The sequence below is a fragment of the Zootoca vivipara genome, chromosome 10, assembly GCF_963506605.1.
Source record: "Zootoca vivipara chromosome 10, rZooViv1.1, whole genome shotgun sequence".
NCBI classification, from domain to species: Eukaryota; Metazoa; Chordata; class Lepidosauria; order Squamata; family Lacertidae; genus Zootoca; species Zootoca vivipara.
The window spans coordinates 54038068-54053012 of record NC_083285.1 but is presented as its reverse complement, the minus strand read 5'-3'; the positions used below and the strand labels follow the sequence as shown (position 1 = coordinate 54053012).

Genomic DNA, 14945 nt, shown 5'->3' with positions numbered 1-14945 from the left:
TACAGCATCTAAGTACAACTAAGTTTTTATTTTGGTATGAGCTTTTGTGTGCATGCACACTTCTTCAGATACAAGTGTATCTGAAGAAGTGTGCATGCACACGAAAGCTCATACCAAAATAAAAACTTAGTTGGTCTTTAAGGTGCTACTGAAGGAATTTTTTTATTTTGCTTCGACTCAGACCAACACGGCTACTTACCTGTAACTAGCATCTAAGTACAGTCTGAATAGAATATTCTTTAATATATGCCAAAATGAGTGATTTGATGGACCTCTGACTCCTTTCTTAACCCTGCCTAGTTATCTCTGGATCACTTTCTGCCCATCTTTCTTCCTCAGCAAAGGACCACGTCCATCGGCAAAGCTTGCGAATCTTCTTACCTTGATATGCTCAATCCCCCCCATGTTCATCCAGGCTTGTGCTTGTTCCGGGTTGAAGTCTACAGCAACTTTATAGCTCTAAATTAAAATGAAAAACAAAACAAAGCCCGAATGTTGGAGCAATCCTGCCTGCAGTGTGGAAATCTTAACAGAGGCCAGTAAAGGGACGTCACTAACATGCCTTTCTGAAATCTCCTCAGAGCTACAAGTGATTTCAAAAACTGCTTCGCAGTCTTATGTGCTTACAATAGGACGGTACCATTTTGTTAAGGCTCTGAAAAGCTATTTCTTGGGAGAGCAGATGGGGGAGTCAGGGGCACAGATTGCAAACTAGGACCTCGGGAGGTTATAATGCTTGCAGTGAATTGGAGGAGAGCATTATGAATCATAGAGATTTCGGAAAGGAGTGTTAGCAACATTCCTCCAGAAGACTGGGTAATAAAACACGTGCTTGATCATAGGAACGAGGACATACAGTGCTGAATCTTAAACAGACCAGATTTACAGGATGTCTGCCTGCATCTCTGGCTTCATCCCTTTGCCATATAAATCGAGCAGCAGTTTCAGGGCACCGAACTGGGGGAGCAAGGATACAGGGTTCCTAAAGTGCCTTCTTCATGGGGCACCCCATTTGCCTCATCATCCACAGCTGTGTGGGGGCTCACTTGAATGTATACCAAACAATCTGAAGAGCAGTGTGCTACATTAAATTAAACAGGTGGCTGGTGAGTTAAGACAGCCATGTGGTTTTTAATTATTATTATTATATTTACCTCAAAAGCTTTGTCCAGGTGATTTTGTTCTCTTAGCTGGTTTCCTTTAGTGAAAAAGAGTTCTGATATGACTTTGGGGTCCTTTGGTTTCAGCTGTAGAGCTTTGTCTATGGCTTCAAGCGCCTGAACAAACACACAAACAATGATAAATATGGGTCATTTGAGCAGAACTCCTGTAATATTTTGATATTTACTCTTAAGTGCTGATTCACACATGTTTTTAGGTGTACACATAAACACATGTAATGTGTGAATGAGATCCATGTGTATCAAACAGGTATTCTCATCAGAGAACCAGAAATGGCTGTGGTTTTCTGACAAGTGTCCAGCCAGTCACAAACTTGGTTTTGCTCCTCCATAATGTGTGGAACAGACCAAAAGTTAGAGGTGAACATGGGTGAAAATGCTTTTGCAGTCTTCATAATATTTTGTCAGTAATCTGTACCTTGATGTTCCTGTCCTCTTTTAACACCGAGGAAAACATCCCTACTTCATATTGAAAGCACCAATATTTTTGTTATTGGACGTACAACCCTTCCCTTTGCTGCAGTACTGATCAGGCAATTTGTGTAGCTAATTTTTGCCATTTTTTTCTGGCAAGAAAAGTAACATTTCACCAGCAATTGTATCCTCAGTACCACTTGCTGAAGGAAGTTGAAAAATGGAGTCTCTCCTCTACTTCTCCAGAAAAGTATCTTCTGAGAATCAGGGGACCCTACTGGTGAGACTGGCTGTGTCTTGGGAGGTTGATGGGAGAGGGTGGAACTAGGCAGAGAATCTAGGCAAAGTTGAGGAGGGTCTCCAGAACATCTGGAGAGGCTTCTTGAGATTGCTGAAGGAAGGAGGTGATGGGAAAAATCTCAATCCAGCAGCTTTCTTCTGCAAACGGTTCTTAGACCCAAGCTGAGATTCAGCGACGATACATGCACATAGCCACATGATGTCTGGGTTGGCTTAAAGGGTTATCGCTATGCATCATTTTAGGACTAACTCCAGCTGATGGGTGGACAAAGGTGGATCTCCTAACCATGTGCTTTGATTGGAAGATTTCCCACCAGAGCAGCATTCCTACCTTGTTGTAGTTCTCTTGCTTGCTGTAGATGGCTGACAAAAGGCGGTAGCACTCCAGGCATTCTGCCTCCTCGGTCACAATATGATTGGTCATTTGTTCCGCTTCCTTGGTTTGCCCCATCATTGCTAAAACTTGAGCCTACAAAAAAAAAAAACCAAAACAAACAAACCCTAAAAGGTGTACTGATTGGAGAACCTCATATTTACAAGCATTCGGTGTCATCACAGGAGTTTATAGAATGACTTTCCAATTCTATCAGAACGCCTCACATACCGATGGCAATTAATCAAAGGCATCTTCCAAAAAGATACCTATGACATGATCTGTCTCCAATTTTCTCTTTTACTGAAGAAGAACAGGATATTTTAATGCCACCATCACCACAGAGGTGTCTGTGGAGGGGATATATTTATTGAAAATGTCCAGCCAACCTGATTGGTAGTTGGGTTCCTACTGAGGATATTTGGTGAGCCAACGTGACAGTGATGTGGGGATTGAGGAGTGGAGTGATCATTTTGTGATATTATGGCAGCAGACAAAGCTGCATTGCAACTTTTGAATAAACGTTTACCGGTACTTTAATTTTTTTTAAAAAATCTTTTTTAAAAAAGGGGGATGACTTTCCAGTGAGTGAGCATTGCAACACTGGAACCTCACTGGGTGAGATGTTACCATGGAGAAAGCCACACATCTCAACTCAGGGGGTGGGCACTAGAGCTGGATGATAATAATCTGAACCACTGGCTGGTTTATACAGGAGCAGGCCATTTTTCAAATGCTCTGGTCTTAGCCTTTCAAAGGCTAATACCAGCACTTTGAATTGAGCCCAGAAGCAAAATGGCAGCCAGTCAAGTTCTCTAAGTACCAGCATTACAGTTGTCTAACTAGGTGCTGCCAGGGCATTGATAATTGTAGTCAGATCACTTCTTTGGGAAACTTGGGACTCATATACTACTTCCCTGTTCCTCTTCCAGCATGGCTGCAGGGAAGAAATCAGAAGCTTGCATTTTTGTTAGAATGACCACAGTTTAATACTACATCCAAACCATAAGCTGTGGTTAATTTTAACTATGGTTTGTTGAAACAAGCCAACTTCTTAAGCTATAGTTTGAAGTTGCCTTGTTTCAACAAACCATACTGACTATTAGCCACAGTCTGTGGGGTTTGAACGACACAGCAAGCTGTGCTTAACTGAAAACAGAAGCAGGAGTCTCCAAACTCTTCTTCATAGCCATGCTGGAAGAAAAGTGGGAGTGTGCAAACCCAAGGCTTGGGGATGGCTCATTCTCATAATGCAAAACCATGGTTTAGCGGCACATCTAAACAGTCCACTTCCTCTCCCAGACCTAACTGCAAGCAGAAGCAACTGCAAAGCTGAAATCCACTGACCTTCACAGAGTCAGGAGTAGAGGAACTGCTCCTTTCATGGAAGGAAAGTTGCCCTTGCTATGGTTCCAATGGTTAGTATGATATAACTCCCTCTCCTCTGCCACACACACACACACACTTACCAGAGCCAGCCGAGTCTCCTTGTTGGATGGTTGAAGTGCTGCAGCTTCCCTGTACACCTTTAAGGCATCTTCATATCTCCCTGTGTTATAATACAGAGCTCCAAGAGGAGACAAGATTTCAGCCTTCCGTGCTACTTTCAGTGCCCTAAATGTTGGCAACCAAAAGGAGGGGGGCGGTGGAAACAAGGAAGCAAATAGCATGGATTGAAATGTGCCTGCTGTTAGGCTCCAAAACAAATACATGAGCAGTTATATAGGATGCTGCCTTATACGGAGTCAGACAATTGTTTCTCCTAGCTCAGTATTGTCTATACCATTGGGATTGAGATTGAGACCTTCTGCATACAAGGCAGATGTTCTTCTACTGAGCTAAAGCCCTTCCCTAAGGTTCACAACAAGGCGTTCTGCAGTCGGCGGCAGGGAGGATATTTCATCCAGTCTTCCCCCTGCCCCTCCTTCTATCGTCATGATCACTGCTCCCCTCACCTATTGATGCCTTCCTTGTGGCTTTACTTCCATGGCAACAACTACATTATTCTGCATTTCAGGAAATAACCCAAATTACTACAGTTGCAATAAATGACAGGAGCCAAGTGCATTATGAAGTTATCGCTTACATCATTTGTTCAGAAAATTGGCGTTTACATTTTCCTTTGTAAATACAGTGGTACCACTGGTTACGAACTTAATTTGTTCCGGAGGTCCGTTCTTAACCTGAAACCGTTCTTAATCTGAGGTACCACTTTAGCTAATAGGGCCTCCCACTGCTGCCACCGTGTGATTTCTGTTCTCATCCTGAAGCAAAGTTCTTAACCCAAGGTACTACTTCCGGGTTAGAGGAGTCTGTAACCCAAAGTGTTTGTAATCTGAGGTGTTTGTAACCCGAGGTACCACTGTATCTGGGATTTCTTAGAATTAGACGCCTTGAGCCCCAAGAAAGGAATTTGACACTATAAAGTGACACACACACACATCCTGCCTTGCCTTACCGTTTGTACCAAGTTTCAGCATCTTTGTTCTGCCCCAAGGAGCGATACAACCTGCCGAGGTTCACCATGGCCACATGATGACTGGGGCTAAGCTGAATGGCCTTCTGGTAGTGGGAAACTGCAGTCTCTGGAGATCCTAGGAAATAAAGAGGGTTTGGTTATGGCTTCTCTTTACATATCCTGCAAAACTATTATGGGTTCTGTTCGTGCTCATGCATTTGGGAATGCATATGAACCACACCTTCAAGAAGAGTCTGAAAAACTGTGTTCTTCAATCCTAGGTCACCTGAATCTCTTGTATTATTTGTATAACATTTTAAACCCACCTTTCCTCCAAGGCAACCAGGATGCCACACATAGCCTTCAACACATAGTAAGGGAATATGAGACACTGGGCAGGGAGCTGAAGAGCTGCGTAGGGAACAGAGAGAAATGCTATTGGGTGACAGAGAAAAGGCGGAACTATTCAACACCTTGCCGACAAAGGACTGTATAGTTAAAGCTATGGTTTTCCCAGTAGTGATGTATGAAAGTGAGATCTGGACCATAAAGAAGACTGATCGCCAAAGAATTGATGCTTTTGAATTATAGTGCTGGAGGAGACTCTTGAGAGTCCCATGGACTGCAAGAAGATCAAACCTATCCATTCTGAAGGAAATCAGCCCCGAGTGCTCACTGGAAGGACAGATCCTGAAGCTGAGGCTCCAATACTTTGGCCACATCATGAGAAGAGAAGACTCCCTGGAAAAGACCCTGACGTTGGGAAAGAATGAGGGCACAAGGAGAAGGAGACAACAGAGGACGAGATGGTTGGACAGTGTTCTCGAAGCTACGAACATGAGTCTGACCAAACTGTGGGAGGCAGTGGAAGACAGGAGTGCCTGGCGTGCTCTGGTCCATGGGGTCACGAAGAGTCGGACACGACTAAACAACAACAACAACACTCAACACCTACTTTGTCTCTGTCTTCACCCAAAAGGAAAGTGATGCCCAACTTGGTGATAATAGAATAAATGATGTAAGGAGGGAGCTGAAGCCCAAGATAGGAAAAGAGGTAGTAAGGGAACACCTAGCTACTTTAAATGAATTCAAATCTCCAGGGCCTGATGAGCTGCATCCAAGGGTACTAAAGGAGCTTGTGGGTGTAATTTCACAGCCTTTGTCTATTATCTTTGAGAATTCTTGGAGAACAGGTAAGGTCCCTACAGACTGGAGGTGGGCAAATGTTGTCCCCATCTTCAAAAAGATGAAAAGGAAAGACCCAGGTAACGACTGACTGGTGAGCTTGACATTGATACCAGGGAAGGTCCTAGAACAGATAATTCAACAGTTGGTCTGTGAACGTTTAGAAAAGGATGCTGTGATTACTAAGATCCAGCATGGGTTTCTCAAAAATAAGTCACGCCAGACCAATCTGATTTCTTTTTTTGATGGAATTACAAACCTGATGGACCAGGGAAATGCTGTGGACATAGTGTATCTTGATTTCAGTAAGGTGTTTGACAAAGTCCCCCATGATATTCTCAGGAGGAAGCTGGTAAAATGTGGGTTGAACAAGTTAACTGTTAGGTGGATTTGTAGCTGGTTGACTGACCAAACCCAAAGAGTACTCATATACAAAGATTCTCCAAATACACACAAACATATTTATCCTCACAACAACTATGTGAGAGAGGTTAGGCGGAGAGATGCTGATTAGTCCAAGGTTACCCAGTTCAACTTAAGAACCTTCAGATAAGTCTGCTGGAGAAGGCCAATAGCCCATCTAGCCCATCCAGCCCAGCATCCCGTTCTCATAGTGGCCAACCAGATGCCTATGGGAAACCAGCCAACAGAACATGAGCACAAGAGCCCTCTCCCTTCCTGTGGTTTCCAGCAACTAGTATTTGGAAGCATTGCTGCCTCCAACTGTGTAGGCTAGCCTTCATGGCTAGTAGCCCTCTCCTCCATGAAAAGAGAAGACCTGTCATCAAAGAGTGGGGATTTGAACCTGAGACTTAAGTGTAGCATCCCTAATCACTACACCATACAGGACAGCCTAACTTGACCCCACAGGGCTGATGTGAAAACAAATGCATTGTTCATGGAAGTTAGTGGGGTGGAGATTACTTGTTCAAGGTAACCACCTGCACTTGGCAGAAGTGGTCTTCGTTTATGATGTAAATAAAAGTATAACGTGCTCCTCTAATGATGCTAAAAGCAGCTTGCAAGAAAACCTTTTTAAAAAAGACACTAACATTAAATAAGGGGGGGGGGAACAGCACAGTTACAGGTATTTTATTCCTTCTATCTAATAGACTGGTTTGGTCTAAAGTGTCCTTTAGTGGCAAAACCTAAGACTGTATTTATGCATCGCCACAGGATGGAGCTGCTTGACTGAATTTTCATGGACAGACGTGACAGATGAAATTTTGGAGAAATCCATTACAGCAGAGAAGAAGAGAGCAAGAGAGCGCTCAAGCTGTGTGTAAACTGATTAAGTAGTATCATTCATCAGTGTCTCATGCTTAAAAAAAGTCAACAACCCACAACCGATGTGTTGATGTTAATTTCATCCTGCAGAAAAGTGACAGATTGCTAGCCTTGGGAAGCAAACAGCTATTTAAGATAAATTTTGTACATGAATCCACTGGCTGTCACATGGAAACATCTTCCACAGCAGTATGCATACATAATCTGCATGTGAAATGCAAATAAATATGTCAAGGTTAAAAATAACCAATGTTTAAGATTTTTTTTTAAAAAAAGTGGGGGGAGCGGAACCTCGTTAACTTCACTTTATTTGAAACTTTCAGTCATGCCCTCAAGGCCAATGCATATTTACAGTAAATCAAGACCCTTCAGCTGTTTTATTCGCCGCAAACTCACATCTCTCACAGCAATAGAATCACAGAATTGCAAAGTTGGAAGGGACCCCGAAGGATAATCTAATCCAGTGTTTCCCAAACTTGAGTCTCCAGCGGTTGTTGGACCACAACTCCCATCATACCTGACTGCTGGTCCTGCTAGCTAGGGATGATGGGAGTTGTAGTCCAACAACAGCTGGAAACTCAAGTTTGGGAAACACTGATCTAGTCCAACACTCTGCAACACAGGAATATGCAGCTGTCCCATATGGGGATCAAATCTGCAACCTTGGCGTTATCAGAACTACGCTCTAACCAAGTGAACTATCCAGGCCAATCGAGACGACTGTAATGAACTCTACCTTGGGCACCTTTATGGGTACCTTCAATGCTAGTCCTGTACAGAGCAGACCCACTGAAATTAATTAACTTAAGCTAGTCATGTTCAATAACATCAGTGGGTCTACTCTGAGTACGGATAGCACTGAATACCACTCTGAAGCTGCAATGGTTACAGAACGAAGTGTGGTGCCTCTTGGCAAGAGTGCTAGGAAGAAATGTCATCTGTGCCTCTTGTACCTGTGTTAGTGTTCTATACCTTTCAGGATATGAACTGTGGTTCTGGTTTTGATTATAAACCTCTAAATGTATTGGCCCAGAGGTTTTTTATCCTTTTTGAGTCCACGGCTCCCTTGACCAACTACATTTTTTCTGTGGCACCCCTGTGGGGGAGCCCAATTATGTCACCCTTTGCCTACAGTAGTGATGTATGGAAGTGAGAGCTGGACCATAAAGAAGGCTGATCGCCAAAGAATTTATGCTTTTGAATTATGGTGCTGGAGGAGACTCTTGAGAGTCCCATGGACTGCAAGAAGATCAAACCTATAAATTCTGAAGGAAATCAGCCCCGAGTGCTCACTGGAAGGACAGATCCTGAAGCTGAGGCTCCAATACTTTGGCCACCTCATGAGAAGAGAAGACTCCCTGGAAAAGACCCTGATGCTGGGAAAGATTGAGGGCACAAGGAGAAGGGGACAACAGAGAATGAGATGGTTGGACAGTGTTCTCGAAGCTACAAACATGAGTCTGACCAAACTGCGGGAGGCAGTGGAAAACAGGAGTGCCTGGCATGCTCTGGTCCATGGGGTCACGAAGAGTCGGACACGATTAAATGACTAAACAACAACAACTTGCCTACAGAGCCACCAGCCCCTCACCCCTTTTCAAGCACTCTCCCTTGTGGTGTGCTCCCTCAGCCTCCTCTCTTATCCCCTCTCCTTGGGAGTTCTCTGGGAAGCTGCTGCTGCCACCCCTGGTCTCTGAGCTGCCCCCTCCTCAAAGAGAGGTGTTTCTTCACATTGCCCCACAGGGGCCTGGGAAGCACTGCCTGGTCAGCCCCAGAGGCACCATTCGCCTGGGAAGCTTGTAGCCAGGGCTGCTTCAGCTATCAGTTGTGTAAGCCTTTGGGAGACAGAGACACGAGAGGGAATCAGAGGAGGGAGGGAAGGAAAGAGGGACAGAGGCCAGTGTCGCCCACGGCACCCCTGACTATCATTCGAGGCACCCTAGGGTGCCATGGCACACTGGTTGAAAACCACTGTCTTTGCAAGCCATTTATTCATTGTGCTTATATTCCACCTTTATCTCAAAGGAGCTCAAAGTGGAGTACATGGTTATTCCCCCCCCCTCATTTAATCACAACAACAACAACCCTGCAAGGTAGGGTTAGGCTGTTTGTTCCGATCCTACATTAAAGAGTGGGCTTACCTGGGGGAAAGCTAAGGGGCAAACAAAAACAAACAAAAGCACTTGGACACTGACCAGGAAATGCCTAGAAATGCAGAGCAAAGGTGAGTGTGTTCTCATCAAGAGTATCTCTTATAAAAATCCATCTGACTACTGAATCCATGTAAGGAGAGGAATGTACAAAAGAATTACCTGTACAAAAGAATTACCAAGTGTTTGGAGTTCAAGGAGCAAGTTAAACCTGAGCAGCGTCTATAAGCAAATTAAAATGTTTCTGGCTGAACCACAGTTAAGCTAGTTAAAGCTTCATATTATTGTAAAGCATTTTATCCCAAGGCCTTAACTTGAGGTTTGGGAAGAGTCGGGGTTGACAGTGACAGGCCTCTCCGTCACCTCCGCTGGCAGGAAAGCTCAGATGGCAACAGAAAGATTTGTCACAATCCCCAGCACTTTTAATTGCTGTGCTTTCCCTATGTGCTGTCAAAACCGTCTTTGGGGAGCGTGGGAGCAAGGAGATATATGACAGTATGAGGGCAAAATTGAGTGAGAGACATATTCCTCAAACCGTCCGTGTGTTTCTTATGCCTCTGACGTTGGAAACGATGCTAATAATCACAGTCCGTGAAAGGAATAAAAATGGCCCCTTTTATCACCCTATCCAGGTTTCTTGAGGCAAGACTGTGCATCCAACGGGCTTTTCAGAAAACTACTTTTTATTTTTCTAAACTTAAAGTGCTGAGATTCTCTACCCTGACCTCATCCGAGACCTTTGCAGAAGAAAACAGACTTGCAGCCTAAGGAGCAGGTGCCTGCCCTCTCATGCAGAATGCAGATCAAGGCAAAGAGGAAGAGTTTCTCCCACCACAGAAAAGCAACTCTGGCACTGCTTGGTGTCCAGGGGCTATTCTGAGGCTACAATAAACTGCTTAAGAGGAGGAGAATGGGATGAACCCCAACAAAGTAGGGATATTAAAAATACATATATAGAAAACATCTACCCTACATTTCTGCCTAGTAAAAATAGAATACAGCTCATTTCATTGCAGTAAAAAAGAGGGAGGGGTTAGGTTTCAGACTGGCTGATTCTTTAAAAAAAACACACACAATAAGGGTAGAAGACAGAGAAGGCAATATTATTCCAAAGTGTATGTGTGCCAGGATGATTCTGGGGAGGTTTTGGATCTGCTGGATCTAAAGTTCTCCCATTCCCTCAAATCCTACCCCCCAAACCCACCCAGCAATAGGTTTGAGAGTGGGGAAGTACAGCAGCGTTAAAGCTGGCATATTTCTTTTCCCTCCGGCTACCCCATCACTAGCATACTCTCTGATTGGTGGAAAACTGGCTGGACTCAAGATTTGATAGGGTGCCTGTCACCACAATATAAAGGCAGCAGCATCACCAAAATTTACTTTTCCTGCTGTGGCTTTCAGGAGAGTTAATATGCACCTTCTCCCTTATTTTATCTCTGCTGCAGCAGTTGGAAGCCCAGATAGTTGTGTAACCTTCCCTGTCAACAGCTCAGCCATTTGTCTGAAGGGGGCAACCTGAGAGCCAAAAGGAGTGGCTTACTTTCTTGGTCCACTATTCAAATTCAAGTCAATGTATGATGTGATGTGCCATTTGCAGTGACTACTTCTATTATGTTTATGCCAAGGAGGGAACCGAAGCTACAGAAGCTGGATCTGAAAGACTCCACGTTCTGCCACGAGTCCTTTGCTGAGAAAACATACATGCTTCCTTTTCCAAGTCACAGCATTTGTGTTTGGACAAAGAAAGCCCACTGCAAAGCCTGGTTTTTTTCTGCAGCAGCTGCACTCTTCCTCTAGGAGCTGATGAGCAATTCTGAGCCACCACTGAGCTGCAGCAGGAAAGCCTGGGAAGTGGCCGAAGCATACATGGTTTCAAAGTGGTCATAGTGCATCACCATAAGGGTATGTTAGGCAACCCTTTGGCGGCCCAGACAGAAAGCAGGACAAGACTCTGCTGGCTTGAAAAGACAAGCACATACCAGGAAGGTTGCCAGCTGGACATCACTGCTAATTGCAAACCCTTCCAAGAGCACTTCCAATGACCACCCAATGTGGATGCTGACTCATGAATTTATTCATTTACAGTGTGATCCTATACATGTCAATCAGAAATATGCCCCCACTGAGTTCAATGGAACTTACTCTCATGAAAGTGTGCATGTGATTGCTTGGCTGGGAGTAAGCCCTCTTGAACTCAATGGTGCTTTGTTCTAAATGGTTCTAAATGTTTCTAAATGGTTCTAAAATGGTTCTTTGTTCTAAAAGCATAGGCTCACACTTTCAGTTACCTAGGGTTTTAAGGACCTTAATGTCTAGTGCTCACTGCATACCTGCCCTGATAACCAGCTATGCACCTTTTTGCAGGTGGGAGGCTGAGTGGGAGGGACTATGCTAACACACATACACACACCATTGTTTTTTTTTTATAAAAAATAAAGTTTATTGTAGATTTAAACATATACAACAATAAAAAAGAAAAAAGAAATTCCAACTAAACAGAACAGGCCCAAAAACACAATCCCCCTCCCCCCTACCTCCAGAGTCCCCCTTCCCCTCCCCTGCCCTTACCCCCAACCCTATTCCTTCACAACCTAAATTAGACTTATCTATGTTATAATTATTTTCATCACACACACATTATTACAATTTTGTACAATTAGAAACAAAATCCAAATTGAAAATAATAATGCAGAATATTACCATCCAAATAATATCCAGATAATTATAAACTTATCTACATTATCCTTGAGTCTTACTGTCTCGGAAAGAGAATAAGTATAATCCACATATACACATATACATTTGAAACTAGAAATATGACATCCATAACTTTAATCCTTTTCTTCTTTATTCTAGAATCCTGCTACGTCGGAGAGAAGAGACGGATTATCTATGTGTGTACTAAGATAAATGGTAAGTGGTTCCCAATTTTTTAATTTATCCTTCACATTTGTTTCCTTCAATAATTCGTGTTTTCTTGCTAAATTGTAATATAATATTAATTTATGTAACCAGTCCTCCTTCTTTGGAATCTCTTGAGATTTCCATGCTCTTGCCACTAAGAGTCTAGCTGCCACCGTTGCATAACTCACTACACATCTATCATTCGGTTTTATGTCCTCTCCTAACATCCCTAATAAAAAGATCTCAGGTTGTTTCTTAAAAGAGTATTTCACGATTTTCTTTAACTCTTTATAGACTAGTTCCCAGAAATCTTTAATGAGGTCACAGCTCCACCAAATATGAACGTATGTCCCGACTTCTTTACAGCATCTCCAGCAGATATTGCTTACATTTGGGTACATTTTAGCCAGTTTAGCCGGTGTTAAATGCCATTGATTTTGCATTTTAAATATATTCTCAATCAGATCATAATTTGGCGTAAATCTAGAATCTCTTTTCCATAATTGTTCCCATTTTTGCATACTAATTGTTTTTCCCAAATCCTGGCTCCATTTAATCATATAATTTTTTGTTAGCTCCTCTTCTGTTTCCCACTTTAATAGTATCTGATATAAGTTCGAAATATATTTACCTTCCTTATCGATTAAAATTTCCTCCAGGTTCGATTTATTCTTTTCAAATCCCACTTTCTTATCCAATTGTAATCTCTGATTAATTTGAAAATAATCTAACCACGTATTTAAGTGGTGTTTTATTTCTTCATATTCTCTCAATTTCAACGTTCCTTCCTTTTCTTCCAAGAGCATACGGTATGTGGGCCAGGTGTTATTCATATTACGTCTTCTCACCGCCAATAGTTCGGCTGGAGAAAGCCACCAAGGGGTTTTTGGTTCAAAGAATCTCCTATATTTTAACCAAACTTTAAATAAAGATTTTCTGATCATATGGAACATGAAAAAATTCTTCTTGTCTATCCTATCTTTCATCAAATAATAATGCCAGCCGTGTCCTAGCCCATCACCTTCTAAATCTAATAGATCCGAATTTTTTAAAACTACCCATTCTTTAATCCAGACTAATGCCGCTGAATCATGAAAAATTTCCAGATCTGGGAGGCCATAACCCCCTCTGTCCTTATGGTCTATCAGGATCTTATGTTTTATACGGGGTTTTTTCCCGTTCCAAATGAACTCCGCAATGTCCCTTTTCCAATCCCTAAAATATTTCTCCATCCCCAACAATGGAAGGTTTTGGAAAAGGAAGTTCAACTTAGGCACCACGCACATCTTTACGGCTGAGATTCTACCCATAAATGTTAATTTTAATTTCCTCCAAACGTCAAATTTCTTCCTAATTTGCTTCCACGTTTCTATATAGTTATCCTGAATCAGGTCGATTGCTTTTGTTGTCATCTCAATTCCTAAATATTTCATTTTTTTACTAATTTTGAGATTTGTGGTTTCTTGCAACATTTTTTCCTCATTTACTTCAAGATTTTTGACTAACAATTTTGTCTTGTTATAATTTATTTTCAAGCCTGCCAATTCCCCGTATTCTTCTATCAGCCGGATGGCGCTGGGAATGCTTGTAATCGGGTCCTCTGATGTTATTATAATATCGTCGGCAAAGGCCTTTACTTTATAACTTTTATTGCCCACCACAATTCCTTTAATTTCCTCGCTTTTCCTAATTGTATTTAATAAAATTTCGAGCGTGATGATAAATAAGATGGGGGACAGAGGGCACCCCTGTCTTGTCCCCCTTGTGATGTTAATTTTATTCGTGAATTTTCCATTAATAATTAATTTAGCATTTTGCGAAATGTAAATGGCCTTTATTGCCCTTTCTAATCTATCCCCCATTTTTACCTCTTCTAGCAATCTTAGCATGAAGTCCCAGGCCACCCTGTCAAAAGCCTTTTCCGCATCCACGGCCAGAATTGCGGCTTGTTTGTCTCTTCTATTTTCTAGAAGTTCTATAATATTAATAACATTTCTTATATTATCTTTGGCGAATCTGCCTTTCACAAAGCCCACCTGATCCTTTTGTATTATATCTTCTAAAATGGAGGATAATCTGTTCGCTAACAATTTTGCAAATATCTTGTAGTCGCTATTCAGAAGCGAGATTGGTCTAAAGTCGTTCGGGGTTGGAGTTTCTAGCTTTGATTTTGGAATTAAGATTATTTGCGCTTCTTCCCAAGAGTGTGGGATAGTACCTTTATCCAGTATTAAATTGAATAATTCTTTCAGAGGGGCCAACATTACTTCATCCAGGGACTTATATAATTCCATAGGGAGGCCATCTGGGCCTGGGGCCTTGCCATTTTTCATCGTTTTTAGGGTCTCCTTTATTTCCTCTACTGTTATTTCCATATTTAACGCTCTTAACTTATCTGATGGTATTAATGGCATATTATGTTTTTTAATAAATTCTTCTATTTTCTCCAAATTCGCACCTTCTTTCTGGTAAACCAATTCATAATGTTTTTGAAAAGCTTTCACAATCTCACTTGGTTTCTCTAGAATTCTATCATTAAATTCAATCTTATTAATAATTTTCTCTTTTTGTCTCTTTTTTAGTTGCCAGATTAATAATTTGCTTGGTTTATTTGCCCATTTAAAATTTTTGTATTTCCAAAATTGTAAATTTTGATCCAATTCATCATCAATCATTTTCTCGTATTCCAATTT

At 42.1% G+C, this 14945-nt stretch overlaps 1 protein-coding gene across 2 annotated transcripts in view; it reads right to left on the bottom strand.

Annotated features, from left to right (window-relative positions):
* TMTC1 (transmembrane O-mannosyltransferase targeting cadherins 1) overlaps window positions 1-14945 on the bottom strand; it is a 159376-nt gene that overhangs the window by 15471 nt on the left and 128960 nt on the right. For both annotated transcript variants that reach the window (XM_060279968.1, XM_035126789.2), the window contains 5 exons: window positions 4727-4862; window positions 3738-3882; window positions 2227-2364; window positions 1155-1277; window positions 382-459 (listed from right to left, as the gene is read on the bottom strand). In XM_060279968.1, the coding sequence (XP_060135951.1) occupies window positions 382-459; window positions 1155-1277; window positions 2227-2364; window positions 3738-3882; window positions 4727-4862 (620 nt within the window). The remainder of the gene's footprint in view (window positions 1-381; window positions 460-1154; window positions 1278-2226; window positions 2365-3737; window positions 3883-4726; window positions 4863-14945) is intronic.